At 45.3% G+C, this 13951-nt stretch overlaps 1 protein-coding gene across 1 annotated transcript in view; it reads left to right on the forward strand.

Moving 5' to 3' along the window:
- Window positions 1-13951, forward strand: part of UNKL (unk like zinc finger) — a 221997-nt gene that overhangs the window by 174239 nt on the left and 33807 nt on the right. Inside the window, 1 exon segment of the mRNA XM_063934556.1 lies at window positions 11241-11498. Coding sequence (XP_063790626.1) covers window positions 11241-11498 — 258 coding nt within the window.

Genomic DNA, 13951 nt, shown 5'->3' on the forward strand with positions numbered 1-13951 from the left:
GTCTCTACCGTATAAAGGTGGTGTATTGTTTGGTGAAGGTCTCGCTGAGTTGGTGTCTACGGCTACCGCGGGTAAGTCGTCTTTTTTGCCTTATGTTCCTCCACAACAAAAGAAAGCTCACCACTTGCAGATGCAGTCCTTTCGGCCAAATAAATACAAAAAAGGCGGAGGTTATTCCTTCCTTGCTAATAGAGGAAAAAGAAAAGGTAAAAGATCTCCGGCCGTGGCAGGTTCTCAGGAGCAGAAGTCCTCCCCGGCTTCTGCCAAATCCACCGCATGACGCTGGGGCTCCTCTGCGGGAGTCCGCACCGGTGGGGGCACGTCTCAAACTTTTCAGTCATTTTTGGGCTCGTTCGGCCCTAGACCCGTGGATTCTAGAAATAGTGTCCCAGGGGTACAAACTGGAGTTTCAAGACGTACCCCCTCAACGTTTTTTTCTTCAAATCAGCCTTGCCAGCTTCTCTTCCGAACAGGGAGGTAGTCTGCGATGCAAAAGTGAAGTTATTCCCACAATTCTTCAGGCTAGAAAAGGAGTAACGTCTAAACATTATCACCGTATTTGGAGAAAATATGTGTCTTGGTGTGAATCCAGGAAGGCTCCTACGGAAGAATTTTAGCTAGGGCGGTTTCTCCATTTCCTGCAAGCAGGTGTGAATGCGGGTATAAAGTTAAAGTACAAATTTTGGCCTTATCGATTTTCTTTCAGAAACCATTGGCCTCCTTTCCAGAAGTTCAGACTTTCGTGAAAGGAGTTTTGCACATCCAACCTCCATTTGTGCCCCCAGTGGTACCATGGGATCTTAACGTGGTGTTGCATTTTCTTCAATCACATTGGTTTGAACCTTTACAGAAGGTTGAGTTGAAATTTCTCACTTGGAAAGTGGTCATGCTATTGGCCTTAGCATCCGCAAGGCGGGTGTCTGAGTTAGCGGCTTTGTCTCACAAGAGTCCTTATTTAATCTTCCATGAAGATAGAGCGGAGTTGAGGACTCGTCAACAATTTCTGCCGAATGTGGTTTCATCGTTCCACATGAACCAGCCTATTGTGGTACCAGTGGCTACTGACGCCTTCGAGGAGTCAAAATCTTTCGATGTTGTCAGGGCGTTGAAGATTTATGCTGCCAGAACGGCTCAACTTAGGAAAACGGAAGCTCTGTTTGTCCTGTATGCTGCCAACAAGATTGGAACGCCTGCTTCAAAGCAAACTATTGTGCGCTGGATCCTGCAATATGATTCAGCATGCTCATTCTACAGCTAGATTGCCCTTACCGAAATCAGTAAAGGACCACTCTACCAGGCAAGTGGGCTCATCCTGGGCGGCTGCCCGAGAAGTCTCGGCATTACAACTCTGCCGAGCAGCTACTTGGTCGGGTTCAAACACTTTTGCAAAATTTTACAAGTTTGATACCTTGGCTGATGAGGACCTCATGTTTGGTCAATCGGTGCTGCAGAGTCATCCGCACTCTCCCGCCCATTCTAGAGCTTTGGTATAAACCCCATGGTTCTTGAAGCGTCCCCAGCATCCTCTAGGACGTATGAGAAAATAGGATCTTAATACCTATTGGTAAATCCTTTTCTCTTAGTCCGTAGAGGATGCTGGGCGCCCGTCCCAGTGCGGACTCTATCTGCAGTTATTAGTTATGTTTACACACAAGGTGTGTTATGTTGTAGTCAGCCTGTTGCTGATTTGTTCATGCCGTTGACTGGGTTTCTGTTAAATGCCATGTTGTACGGCGTGCTTGAGGTGTGAGCTGGTATGTATCTCACCTTGGTTAACAAAAAATCCTTTCCTCAAAATGTCCGTCTCCCTGGGCACAGTTCCTATAACTGGAGTCTGGAGGAGGGGCATAGAGGGAGGAACCAGTTCACACCCCTTTCAAAGTCTTAAAGTGCCCATATCTCCTGCGGATTCCATCTATACCCCATGGTTCTTGAAGCGTTCCCAGCATCCTCTACGGACTAAGAGAAAAGGATTTACCGGTAGGTATTAAAATCCTATTATTCCTCTTATCAATCCCCAATCGATTCTATGAAGACATCTTATATTCTCCAAGGGATTCAAGGAAGAAAAACAGGCAGGTGGAAACAATGAAAAGAAAAAAATACAGACGGCGCTAGCAGATTTCTTATTAAAATATTTCTATTTTTATTTTAATAATTTTTTATAAAATGTAAAGAATCTCCTTTTCTTACCCCCAATAGAGATATTAATATCTAAAAAACATGGCAATGTTATATAAAATAACAGTAATAACACACATAACTATATGCTCTATTGTGTGGAGTAACTTCTTTCCACAAACACCCACAGCAGTCAGCTGGATACAATTAGCTCACACTTGTATGCTTCAATGTTACAAAAGTGTCCAAATCTTCATTCAGATACTTAATTGCTCTTTCAGCTTCAAAAAGCCAGAAAAGATGAAAATTTGTCAAACTTCTATAGCAGAGCAATTGTTGCAAAGTCTCTTGTTGAAGTATAGACTAATATTTAAATGTCCACATTTTAAAACACACTGATCCTTATTTCCAGACAAGTTAAATTGAGAGGCAAAGTCTCTGTAATTTTTTCTCTCCCCTTGAGAGTATTGATATTTTTAATACACAGCAGCAATCATTTAGTTGTCATTCAGCTGATATTGGTGTGCAGAGATATAGTGCTTTTCTCACAGTAGCACAATCATTCATGAGTCTCAGCAATTTAATTTAAACATGGCCATGTTCTACGTAAAATATTACCACAGTCCCTCATGGGTTCCGTCGCTGTACACTCCCGGCGCTGGTGCTCGGATACCTTTCATGAAAGCCTTATCAAGAGATCTTCAGCGTTTTGTCCCAGCGTAGTGAAGCAGACTCGTGGCGTGCTAATTAGCGGGTAAGTAGGATCAAATGAGACGCGTTTCTCCGCCTATGGATGTCAGCGGCTTCCTCAGTCTGACTGAGGAAGCCGCTGACATCCATAGGCGGAGAAACGCGTCTCATTTGATCCTACTTACCCGCTAATTAGCACGCCACGAGTCTGCTTCACTACGCTGGGACAAAACGCTGAAGATCTCTTGATAAGGCTTTCATGAAAGGTATCTGAGCACCAGCGCCGGGAGTGTACAGCGACGGAACCCATGAGGGACTGTGGTAATATTTTACGTAGAACATGGCCATGTTTAAATTAAATTGCTGAGACTCATGAATGATTGTGCTACTGTGAGAAAAGCACTATATCTCTGCACACCAATATCAGCTGAATGACAACTAAATGATTGCTGCTGTGCATTAAAAATATCAATACTCTCAAGGGGAGAGAAAAAATTACAGAGACTTTGCCTCTCAATTTAACTTGTCTGGAAATAAGGATCAGTGTGTTTTAAAATGTGGACATTTAAATATTAGTCTATACTTCAACAAGAGACTTTGCAACAATTGCTCTGCTATAGGAGTTTGACAAATTATCATCTTTTCTGGCTTTTTGAAGCTGAAAGAGCAATTAAGTATCTGAATGAAGATTTGGACACTTTTGTAACATTGAAGCATACAAGTGTGAGCTAATTGTATCCAGCTGACTGCTGTGGGTGTTTGTGGAAAGAAGTTACTCCACACAATAGAGCATATAGTTATGTGTGTTATTACTGTTATTTTATATAACATTGCCATGTTTTTTAGATATTAATAGCTCTATTGGGGGTAAGAAAAGGAGATTCTTTACATTTTATAAAAAATTCTTAAACTAAAAATAGAAATATTTTAATAAGAAATCTGCTAGCGCCGTCTGTATTTTTTTCTTTTTCTTTCTAGATATACTTGAGGGGCAGAGAGGGTCCCTTTTTATAGTGAGCTGCAGGCGGATTTAAAGTTAAGATTTTGAAAATCTATGCAATATATACACTAATTGAATTATCTAAGCAGCGCCAGGGGGTTACTTTGTTGTGTTTGTGTGTTTTTTCTGGAAACAATAAAAGTTGACAGTTGTTCTTCCGTATAGTGCTTTAAAGCACTTTACTGACCTCCCATTAATTACGATGCATACACCAAAAGGTTTCTTTAAATCTTCACTTATGCATAATACCCTCAAGGATCTGGATATGCTGACATCTCATATGAAAGGCACTTGCCTATTGTGTATGACCTATGTTCATCAAAAGGTATCTTTAACCTGAACAGTCTGTAGTTGTATTGTAGTATGGTATACCTTGCAGATATTGCCCACTTGCTGGCTGGACACAGATTGAATTATTTCCAGGAATGCATGCTGCGTCACCTTGCATGTCTGCCCTCTCCCATCTACCCGTTCTGCTATAATCCCACTGTCCAAACCTCGCCCTCTGAATACCGGCAGCGATTCCTATCACCACACATTGGGCCCAGTGGCGAGCTTTGCTCACTACAGGTTCTATTACCACTCGGTTGGTGGCGTGGATCCACCACCCGAGTAGGAGTTACGGGCTGGTGGTGGTGTTCCAACTGTCGGTAAAATGACGGCTGTTGGAATTCCGGCGTCGTTATCCTCACCACTGAGATCCCAACAGCTGGCATTTTGACTGCATCCCGGCTCTCCAATGAGGTCTGTAGAAAGAGCAAAGTATATGTCTGATGTTCCAAAGTCGAAGGATTTGATTTATCATGTAATTTTCTCTAACGTCCTAGAGAATGCTGGGGTCCACATTAGTACCATGGGGTATAGACGGGTCTCCCTTGGGAGCCATGGGCACTTTAAGAGTTTAATAGTGTGGGCTGGCTCCTCCATCTATGCCCCTCCTACCAGACTCTGTTTAGAAAATGTGCCCGGAGAAGCCGGTCACAGCTAGGGGAGCTCCTAGGAGTTTTTCTAGTTTTATTGTTTTTCTAGGAGTGTTAGGTACAGGGAGGCTGCTGGCAACAGCCTCCCTGCTTCGTGGGACTTAGGAGGGGGGGGGGGGGGGGGGGAGTAGGAACCAACTCTAGAAGTTAATGGTTCTCGATCTCCACTGACAGGACACTGAGCTCCTGAGGGTGCTGATCGCAAGCCCACGAGGTGACTGCTCACTCCCGCAGTACGGCCGTCACACCCTAACAGAGCCAGAAGATAGAAGAGTGGTGAGTATGCCACCGGCGGGAATGTCGGCATAAGGGTGGGAGCGCAGCTCTGACAGGCTGTGCTCTGGAAGGCTCAGCGACACTTGGTGTATGGCGCTGTGAGGGGCGTCCTGGGCCACCACAACATACCCTACACTGGTCACATATGCTAATAGGGGCTAATCCAACTGTTAGCAGAGTAAAACCTCAGGCCAGTATAATCTCTAAAGTGCGGGAAGACGTGCCCTTACAGAGGGCGGGGCGTCTCCCTGGAGCGGATCCAGCACTCGCCAGCACCATTTTCTCCCTGCAGATCACACTGAAGAGACGCTGACATGGAGCGCTGCCCTCCACATAACTCCAACATACCTCTGCGGTACCAGGGTGTTATAGACCGGGGGGGGGGGGGGAGTTATAATCACTGTTTAATCCTATTAAGGTTATTCAGTCAGCGCCGGCCATTTAGTCTATTGACTGCCTACTGGGGCGCTGTGTGGCTGGATCCATATACTCTGTGACTCTCTGAAGGTACTCTGGGGGAATCTTTGTCTGCATTTTCGTGTGTGTGTGTGTGTGTGTGTGTGTGTGTGTGTGTTTATATATCTCACATAAGCATGTTTAGGAACTCTGTATCTTGTGCTGCAGAGTGTGTATCTTCTCCAGAAGACTCCATTCCATGTACTCAGGACTGCATTATACTGTCTCGGCCTTCTGAATCCGAACCCCCATGGGTGGATTCTCTTAGGGGAATGATATCCCAGATTTCATCTCGGATGGCTCAAAATGAGACTGAAACACAGGTTTTAAGAAAGTCTGTTGAGGTTTTGTCGTATTCAGCTCCCACTACCTCATCAAAAACCTCAATTATATACCCACAGAAGCGTGCTCTTGTCCAGGTAATGCAAGCTGACACGGATACCGACTCTGATACAGGGGACGGTGATGGGGATATGCAAGGGGGGAGATGCATCCCTTGCTAAGGGGGTGCAATTCATGATTAAGGCTATTAGGGACATTTTACACATTACTGATAAGGTACCTGAGCAGGTAGAGGAGGCTTACTTTACAGACAATAAGAAAACCTCCCTTACTTTCCCTGCGTCTATGGTATTAAACGCATTGTTTCAAAAATCCTGTGAAAACCCGGAGAAAAAGTTCCAGATCCCAAAAAGTGTTCTCATTGCTTTTCCTTTCCCTGAGGAGGATAGGAAAAAGTGGGAAACTCCGCCTGTAGTAGACTCTTCTGTATCTAGGTTGTCTAGAAAGGTGGTTTTACCTGTCCCTGGGTCCACTGCTTTAAAAGAGCAGGCGGACCGCAAGATTGAGACTACGCTCAAATCACTATACACAGCTACTGGCGTAGCTTTAAGACCCACTATTGCTTGTGAGTGGATTTCTAAAGCCATAGTAAAGTGGGTCAGGCACATTACTAGAGATATTAGATACTATGGATAGAAGTGACATTGAATTGTTTTTACGTCACATACAGGATTTTGCAGGTTTCATGGTGGAGGCTATGAAGGACCTTGGCCATCTTAATGCGAGGGCTTCTTCCATGGCTGTCTCGGCACGCAGGGGACTCTGGCTGCGCCAATGGTTTGCGGATGCAGAATCCAAGAAAAGTGTGGAGAACCTACCCTTCACAGGTCAGGCTCTGTTTGGAAAGCATTAGATGCGTGGATCTCCATGGCAACTGCAGGCAAGTCAACCATTCTTCCCTCAGCAAAACCGCAGACTAGGAAATCTTATCCTACGTCTACAGTGCAGTCCTTTCGGACCACGAAAGTTAAAAAGTCCAAACCCCCTTCCATTTTCTTTAGAGGAGGTCGGAGGAAATCCAGGAACAGAAACCTGGTTCTGCTTCCTCAAAATCCTCGGCATGACGGTGGACCTCCCAGCCTGGAGATCGGGCAGGTGGGAGCAAGACCAAGAAATTTCAGTAACTTCTGGGCGTCATCATACTTGGACCCCTGGGTACAAGATATTGTTACCCAGGGGTACAGACTGGAGTTTCAAGAACTCCCCCCTCACAGATTCTTTAAATCGGGCTCACCAGCTGCACTGACAGAAAGTGCTATCCTACAGGAGGCCATTCAAAAATTGCTAAAGTCAAATGTCATTGTTCCAGTTCCACCTCAACTAACAAACAAGGGTTATTACTCAAACCTGTTTGTGGTACCGAAACCGGATGGTTCGGTCAGGCCGATATTAACCTAAAGTCATTGAACCCTTATTTGAGGGAATTCAAATTCAAGATGGAGTCTCTGAGAGCGGTGATCTCAGGTCTGGAGGAGGGAGAATTTCTGGTATCCCTAGATATCATGGATGCTTACCTTCACATTCCGATCTGGCCGCCTCACCAGGCATATCTAAGATTTGCGCTGCTGGTCTGTCACTATCAATTCCAGGCACTGCCGTTTGGCCTCTCCACAGCACCGAGGGTGTTTACAAAGGTCATGGCGGAGATGATACAACTCCTCCGCAAGCAGGGTGTGAACATAATTCCTTATCTGGACGATCTGCTGATAAAAGCGTCTTCCAGGGAGAAGCTGTTACAGAGCATTGCTCTCTCAACTCAACTACTCCCGGAACATGGATGGATCCTGAATCTTCCAAAGTCACATTTGGAGCTGACAAGGAGACTGTCATTCCTGGGGATGATCTTCGACATAGAAGTACAGAGGGTGTTTCTGTCGGCGGAGAAAGCGTAGGTGATACAAGCAATGGTCCGGGATGTCCTGAAGCCAGCCCGGGTATCGGTTCATCAGTGTATTCGCCTTCTTGGGAAGATGGTTGCCTGCTACAAGGCTCTACAGTACGTAAGATTTCATGCACGGTCTTTCCAACTGGATCTCCTAGACAAATGGTCGGGATCTCATCTTCACATGCACCAAAGGATACGTCTGTCACCGAAAGCCAGAATTTCGCTCCTCTGGTGGCTGCAAACTTCTCACCTACTAGAGGTCCGTAGGTTCAGGATTCAGAATTGGATCCTTCTAACCACGGATGTAAGTCTCAGAGGTTGGGGAGCAGTCACCCAGGGGGAAAACTTCCAAGGAAGGTGTTCAAGTCTGGAATCCATCCTTCTGATAAACATTCTGGTACTAAGGGCTGTGTACAACGGTCTTCTACAAGCGGCACATCTTCTAAAAGATCAGTCCATTCAGATTCAGTCGGATAATGTAACAACGGTGGCCTACATAAACTGACAGGGCGGAACGAAGAGCAGAGCGGCAATGTCAGAGGTAACAAGAATCCTCCTCTGGGCAGAAAAGCACGCAGTGGCGCTTCATTCCGGGTGTGGACAACTGGGAAGCGGACTTCCTCAGCAGACACGATCGCCATCCAGGAGAGTGGGGCCTCCACCCGGAGTTGTTCGCAGAGGTGACAGGTCTGTGGGGCGTACTTCACATAGACAGGATGGCCTCCCACCTCAACAAGAAGCTTTGCAGGTACTGTTCCAGGTCGAGAGACCCACAGGCAGTGGCGGTGGACGCCCTGGTGACTCCGTGGGTATTCAAGTCTGTGTATGTGTTCCCTCCACTTCCACTCATCCCAAGGATTCTCAAACTAATAAAAAGAGCAAGAGTTCAGGCGATCCTCATTGCTCCGGACTGGCCAAGAAGGGCTTGGTACGCGGATCTTCTGGAGTTACTTCTGGAAGATCTGAGGCCTCTTCGCGAAGACCTTCTGCAACAGGGGCCTTTTGCTTATCAGGACTTACCACGGCTATGTTTGACAGCATGGAGGTTGAATGCCAGATCTTAGCTCGAAAGGGCATTCCTACCCTGATACAGGCTAGGAAAGGAGTAACGGCTAAACACTACCATCGTATTTGGAAAAAGTACGTGTCTTGGTCTGAATCCAAGAAGTTTCCTGCGGTGGAGTTTCAACTAGGACGATTTCTCTATCTGCATGCAGGTGTGGATGTGGGCCTGCGTTTGGGCTCCATAAAATTCCAAATTTCGGCCTTGTCCATTTTCTTCCAGAAACAATTGGCTGAGGCTCAGACTTTCTTGAAAGGGGTTCTGCACATTCAGCCTCCCTTTGTGCCTCCTATGGCACCTTGGGATCTTAATGTGGTGCTGCAGTTCCTGCAGTCTGATTGGTTTGAGCCTTTACAGAAGGTTGATGTCAAGTTTCTTGCTTGGAAAGCGGTCACACTATTGACATTAGTATCTGCTAGACATGTGTCAGAATTGGGGGCATTGTCCTGCAAGAGCCCTTACTTGATTTTCCATGAGATAGAGCTGAGCTCAGGACGCGTCAGCAATTTCTTCCGAAGGTTGTGTCGGCTTTTCATATCAACCAACCTATTGTGGTGCCAGTGGCTACTGACTCCTCAATCACCTCAAAGTCCTTTTCGTCACAGAAAGTCGGATGCTCTGTTTGTCCTTTATGATCTCAATAAGATTGGGTGTCCTGCTTCTAAGCAGACAATTTCTCGCTGGATCAGGTTCACTTTCCAGCATGCTTATTCTATGGCAGGATTGCCGTGTCCAAGATCTGTTAAGGCCAACTCTACTCGTAAAGTGGGTTCTTCCTGGGCTTTTGCCAGGTGTGTCTTGGCTTTACAACTTTGCCGAGCGGCTACTTGGTCAGGGTTGAACACGTTTGCTAAGTTCTACAAGTTCGATACTTTGGCCTCTGAGGACCTTAAGTTTGGACAATCGGTGCTGCAGAAGCCTCCGCGCTCTCCCTCCCATACTGGGAGCTTTGGTACATCCCCATGGTACTAATGTGGACCCCAGCATCCTCTAGGACGTAAGAGAAAATGGGATTTTAATTACCTACCGGTAAATCCTTTTCTTGTAGTCCGTAGAGGATGCTGGGCGCCCAGCGCTTCGTTTTCCTGCATTTGTTACTTGGTTAAGTACTACATTGTTACTTGGTTGAGTACTGTTGTTTAGCCGTTGCAGAATTGGTTCAAGCTGGTTAGCTTGGCTTTCTGTTATGTGTGAGCTGGTGTGAATCTCACCACTATCTGTGTATGTCCTTCTCTCTAAGTATTTGCAAAGAAGTTATTGTACAAATGCGCTGCCTATTATGTGAATGCAGCCCACTAATAAACAAGGAACCTTCACACAAAATTCCAAGAATAAACCACAAAGAAAAACAAACGTTAAAAGTAGGCGCAAACACTAAAAATAAGTCCTTAGATAAGTATCCTTATGAACGGACAGGAATAAGATCTTGGATTGATGTATACTTCGTGTTCTTTGGTCCCTTGTCCACACAGCCTCAATAATCTGGAAAACTTAAAAATCATAAAACAACAAGCATATAACCACTGCTAGTGGGAAGAACTGATATGGGGTATCTTCTAGTTACCCTCCCAAGATGGCACAAGGGAAAGCACCGGAGGTTCCGGACACTACAGCGGTACCAGGGAAGTCGAAGTACCAGGATCAGTCCACCCACGGTCCAGAGATCAGCTTATAAGCAGGTGGTGCTAGCTGATCTCTGGACCGTGGGTGATACCCCATATCAGTTCTTCCCACTAGCAGTGGTTATATGCTTGTTGTTTTATGATTTTTAAGTTTTCCATATTATTGAGGCTGTGTGGACAAGGGACCAAAGAACACTAAGTATACATCAATCCAAGATCTTATTCCTGTCCGTTCATAAGGATACTTATGTAAGGACTTATTTTTAGTGTTTGCGCCTACTTTTAACGTTTGTTTTTCTTTGTGGTTTCTTCTCTCTAAGTATGTCCGTCTCCTCTGACACAGTTTCTAGACTGAGTCTGGTAGGAGGGGCATAGAGGGAGGAGCCAGCTCACACTATTAAACTCTTAAAGTGTCTATGGCTCCCAAGGGACCCGTCTATACCCCATGGTACTAATGTGGACCCCAGCATCCTCTACGGACTACGAGAAGAGGATTTACCGGTAGGTAATTAAAATCCTATTATTAGATTTACTACTATTATCGTGACCTTTTTAGATCTATAGTGCACATTTAGCTTCTAGTAATGCTGGAAATCTTGATACGTATACATTTTCAACCTATTTGATTACATTGCATTACAAAAGCCGAAAAATGTGTTTTGTCACCATGCAGCAAAAATCGATCTATCTGCGAATGCAGTTTATATACCTGATGCATTAAAGTTTCTGTGTCACTCTCCTGTAAGTTCTGTCACATGTTTTTGGCCGTACATTGACTGTATACCTCTTCTATTTTATTCCCAAGGCATGTGACGCATGGCAGTCAGAAGCTCTGGAGGCCAAGGAGCGTGCCAAGGCAGCCGACACAGACAGACAGCTAGCACTTTTACAGAAAGAAGCGGTGGAAAGCAAACTGAAGAAGCTCCAAGAAGAATACGATAACCTACGAGTCTCTTCGCCGTTATCCCTGTTGAGAAAATATGGTGACATAGAAAAGCTTCCTTTACCAAAGCTACATTCTTTAAAAAGCCAGCTTTGTTCTGACTTGGAAACAATCGACAGGGTAAGAGTTTGACGGTGTTCATTGATGAACTTTACTTCTATCTCTGCTTCGGGAACAAACTGTTTCCAGTGCACGTTGTTGCAGCTGAAGTCTGTGTGCAGTTTACCCTGCATATAAATGTAATTTACGGCCAGTCAATTCAGTGACATTCTTCATAATAAACTAAAGTGAGTCTGCAGAGTAAGATTTCCCTGTAGATGCACTCACTTTATCCCTCATCACCTGTTTCAGCAGACAGCTTTACTTATGGTGGTGCTGATTTGCTGTAGAGATGCTTATTTTCTGGCTAACACTGAAGCTAACCAAAACACTTTTTATTTTAAGATAGTCATTTTTGTTAGAGATTTAATTACATGCTTAAAATGAAAATAAATAAACAAAGCAATAATATGATTTTACAATAAAATCAGAGATGCTCATGAAACCAATTCCCAATAAACAGTAATTAGTAGAGATGAGCGGGTTCGGTTCTCAGGGAACCGAACCCCCCCGAATTTCACCACCCGAGCCCGCATCCGAGTCCGGCTCGGGTTTTCCCGCCTGACTCGGAAACCAAGACGACGAAAAAAATCATCATCCCGCTGTCGGATTCTCGCCGGGTTTGGATTCCGTATAAGTCGCCGCCATTTTCACTACGGCATTTGAGAGTGTAGAGAGAGGACGTGTCTCCGTCCTCAGTGTCCTGCATCAGTCCAGTGGTAGTGTTTTTTGTGCTGCATCAGTCCAGTCACAGTGGTGGTGTCCTCTTCTGCCATGTGTCCAGTGCTGTTGTATAAGTCCAGTCCAGTGGTGCTGTGTTGTGCTGCATCAGTCCAGTGGTGGTATCTTGTGCTGCATCAGTCCAGTCACAGTGGTGGTGTCCTCTGCTGCCATAAGTCCAGTGCTGCTGTATAAGTCCAGTCCGTTGCAGTGGTGCTGTGTTGTCCTGCATCAGTCCAGTGGTGCTGTCACTGTGCTGCTGTATATGTCCAGTGGTACTGCCATATATGTCCAGTGATACTGCCGTGTATGTCCAGCGGTACTGCCGTATAAATCCAGTGATCCTGCCGTATAATTCCACTGATCCTTTTGTATAATTCCAGTGATCCGATCCTGCCGTATAATTCCAGTGGTACTGGCGTATAAGTCCAGTCCAGCGGTACTGCCGTATAAGTCCAGCGGTACTGCCGTATAAGTCCATATAATTCTGTATAAGTCCAGTCCAGTGGTGCTGCCATATAAGTACAGTGGTGCGGTCCTGTGCTGTATATTATTTACTCCAAATAAAGGGGTTATTAATATTTAATCCAAATAATTTTCATAGGGTTTGCCCTGTGTGGTGTAGAGGTACGTTCTCCTGTACCGCATATTGTTATATAACTAGAAAAATAATGGAGAACAAAAATGTGGAGGATAAAATAGGGAAAGATCAAGAACCACTTCATCCTAGTGCTGAAGCTGCTGCCACTAGTCATGACATAGACCATGAAATCCCATCAACGTCGTCTGCCAAGGACGATGCCAAATTTGATAGTAGAGGGCATGTAAAATCCAAAAAGCCAAAGTTCAGTAAAAAGACCCAAAAAAAGAAATTTAAATGGTCTGATGAGAAACGTAAACTTGCCAATATGCCATTTACGACACAGAGTGGCAAGGAATGGCTAAGGCCCTGGCCTATGTTCATGACTAGTGGTTCAGCTTCACATGACGATGGAAGCCCTCATCCTCCCACTAGAAAAATTATAAGAGTTAAGCTGGAAAAAGCACAGCAAAGAACTGTGCGTTCTAAGATGGTATCACAAATCCCCAAGGAGAGTCCAAGTGTGTCGGCGGTTGCGATGCCTGACCTTCCCAACACTGGATGGGAAGAGTTGGCTCCTTCCACCATTTGCACGCCCTCTGCAAGTACTGGAAGTAGCACCCACAGTCCAGTTCCTGATATTCAAATTGAAGATGTCACTGTTGAAGTACACCAGGATGAGGATATGGGTGTTGCTGGCGCTGAGGAGGAAGTTGATGATGAGGATTCTGATGGTGATGTGGTTTGTTTAAATCAGGCACCGAGGGAGACACCTGTTGTCCGTGGGATGAGTAAATATATTGTAAAATACCAAAAAAGTCACCTCTTCGGTGTGGAATTATTTCTCCACAAATCCGGACAACAGGTGTCAAGCCGTGTGTTACCTCTGTCAATCTGTAATAAGTAGGGGTAAGTACGTTAACCACCTAGGAACATCCTCCCTTATACGTCACCTGCAGCGCATTCATCAGAAGTCAGTGTCAGGTTGTGAAACTTTGGGTAAGAGCGTAAGCAGTCCACTGACACCTAAATCCCTTCTTCCTCTTGAACCCAAGCTCCTGCAAGCCACACCACCAACTCCCTCAACGTCAACTTCCTCCTCAGTCAGGAATTTCAGTAGTCCTGCAGGCCATGTCACTGGCAAGACTGAGGAGTCCTCTACTAACCGGGATTC

This window comes from Pseudophryne corroboree, chromosome 7 (assembly GCF_028390025.1).
Source record: "Pseudophryne corroboree isolate aPseCor3 chromosome 7, aPseCor3.hap2, whole genome shotgun sequence".
Taxonomy (NCBI): domain Eukaryota; kingdom Metazoa; phylum Chordata; class Amphibia; order Anura; family Myobatrachidae; genus Pseudophryne; species Pseudophryne corroboree.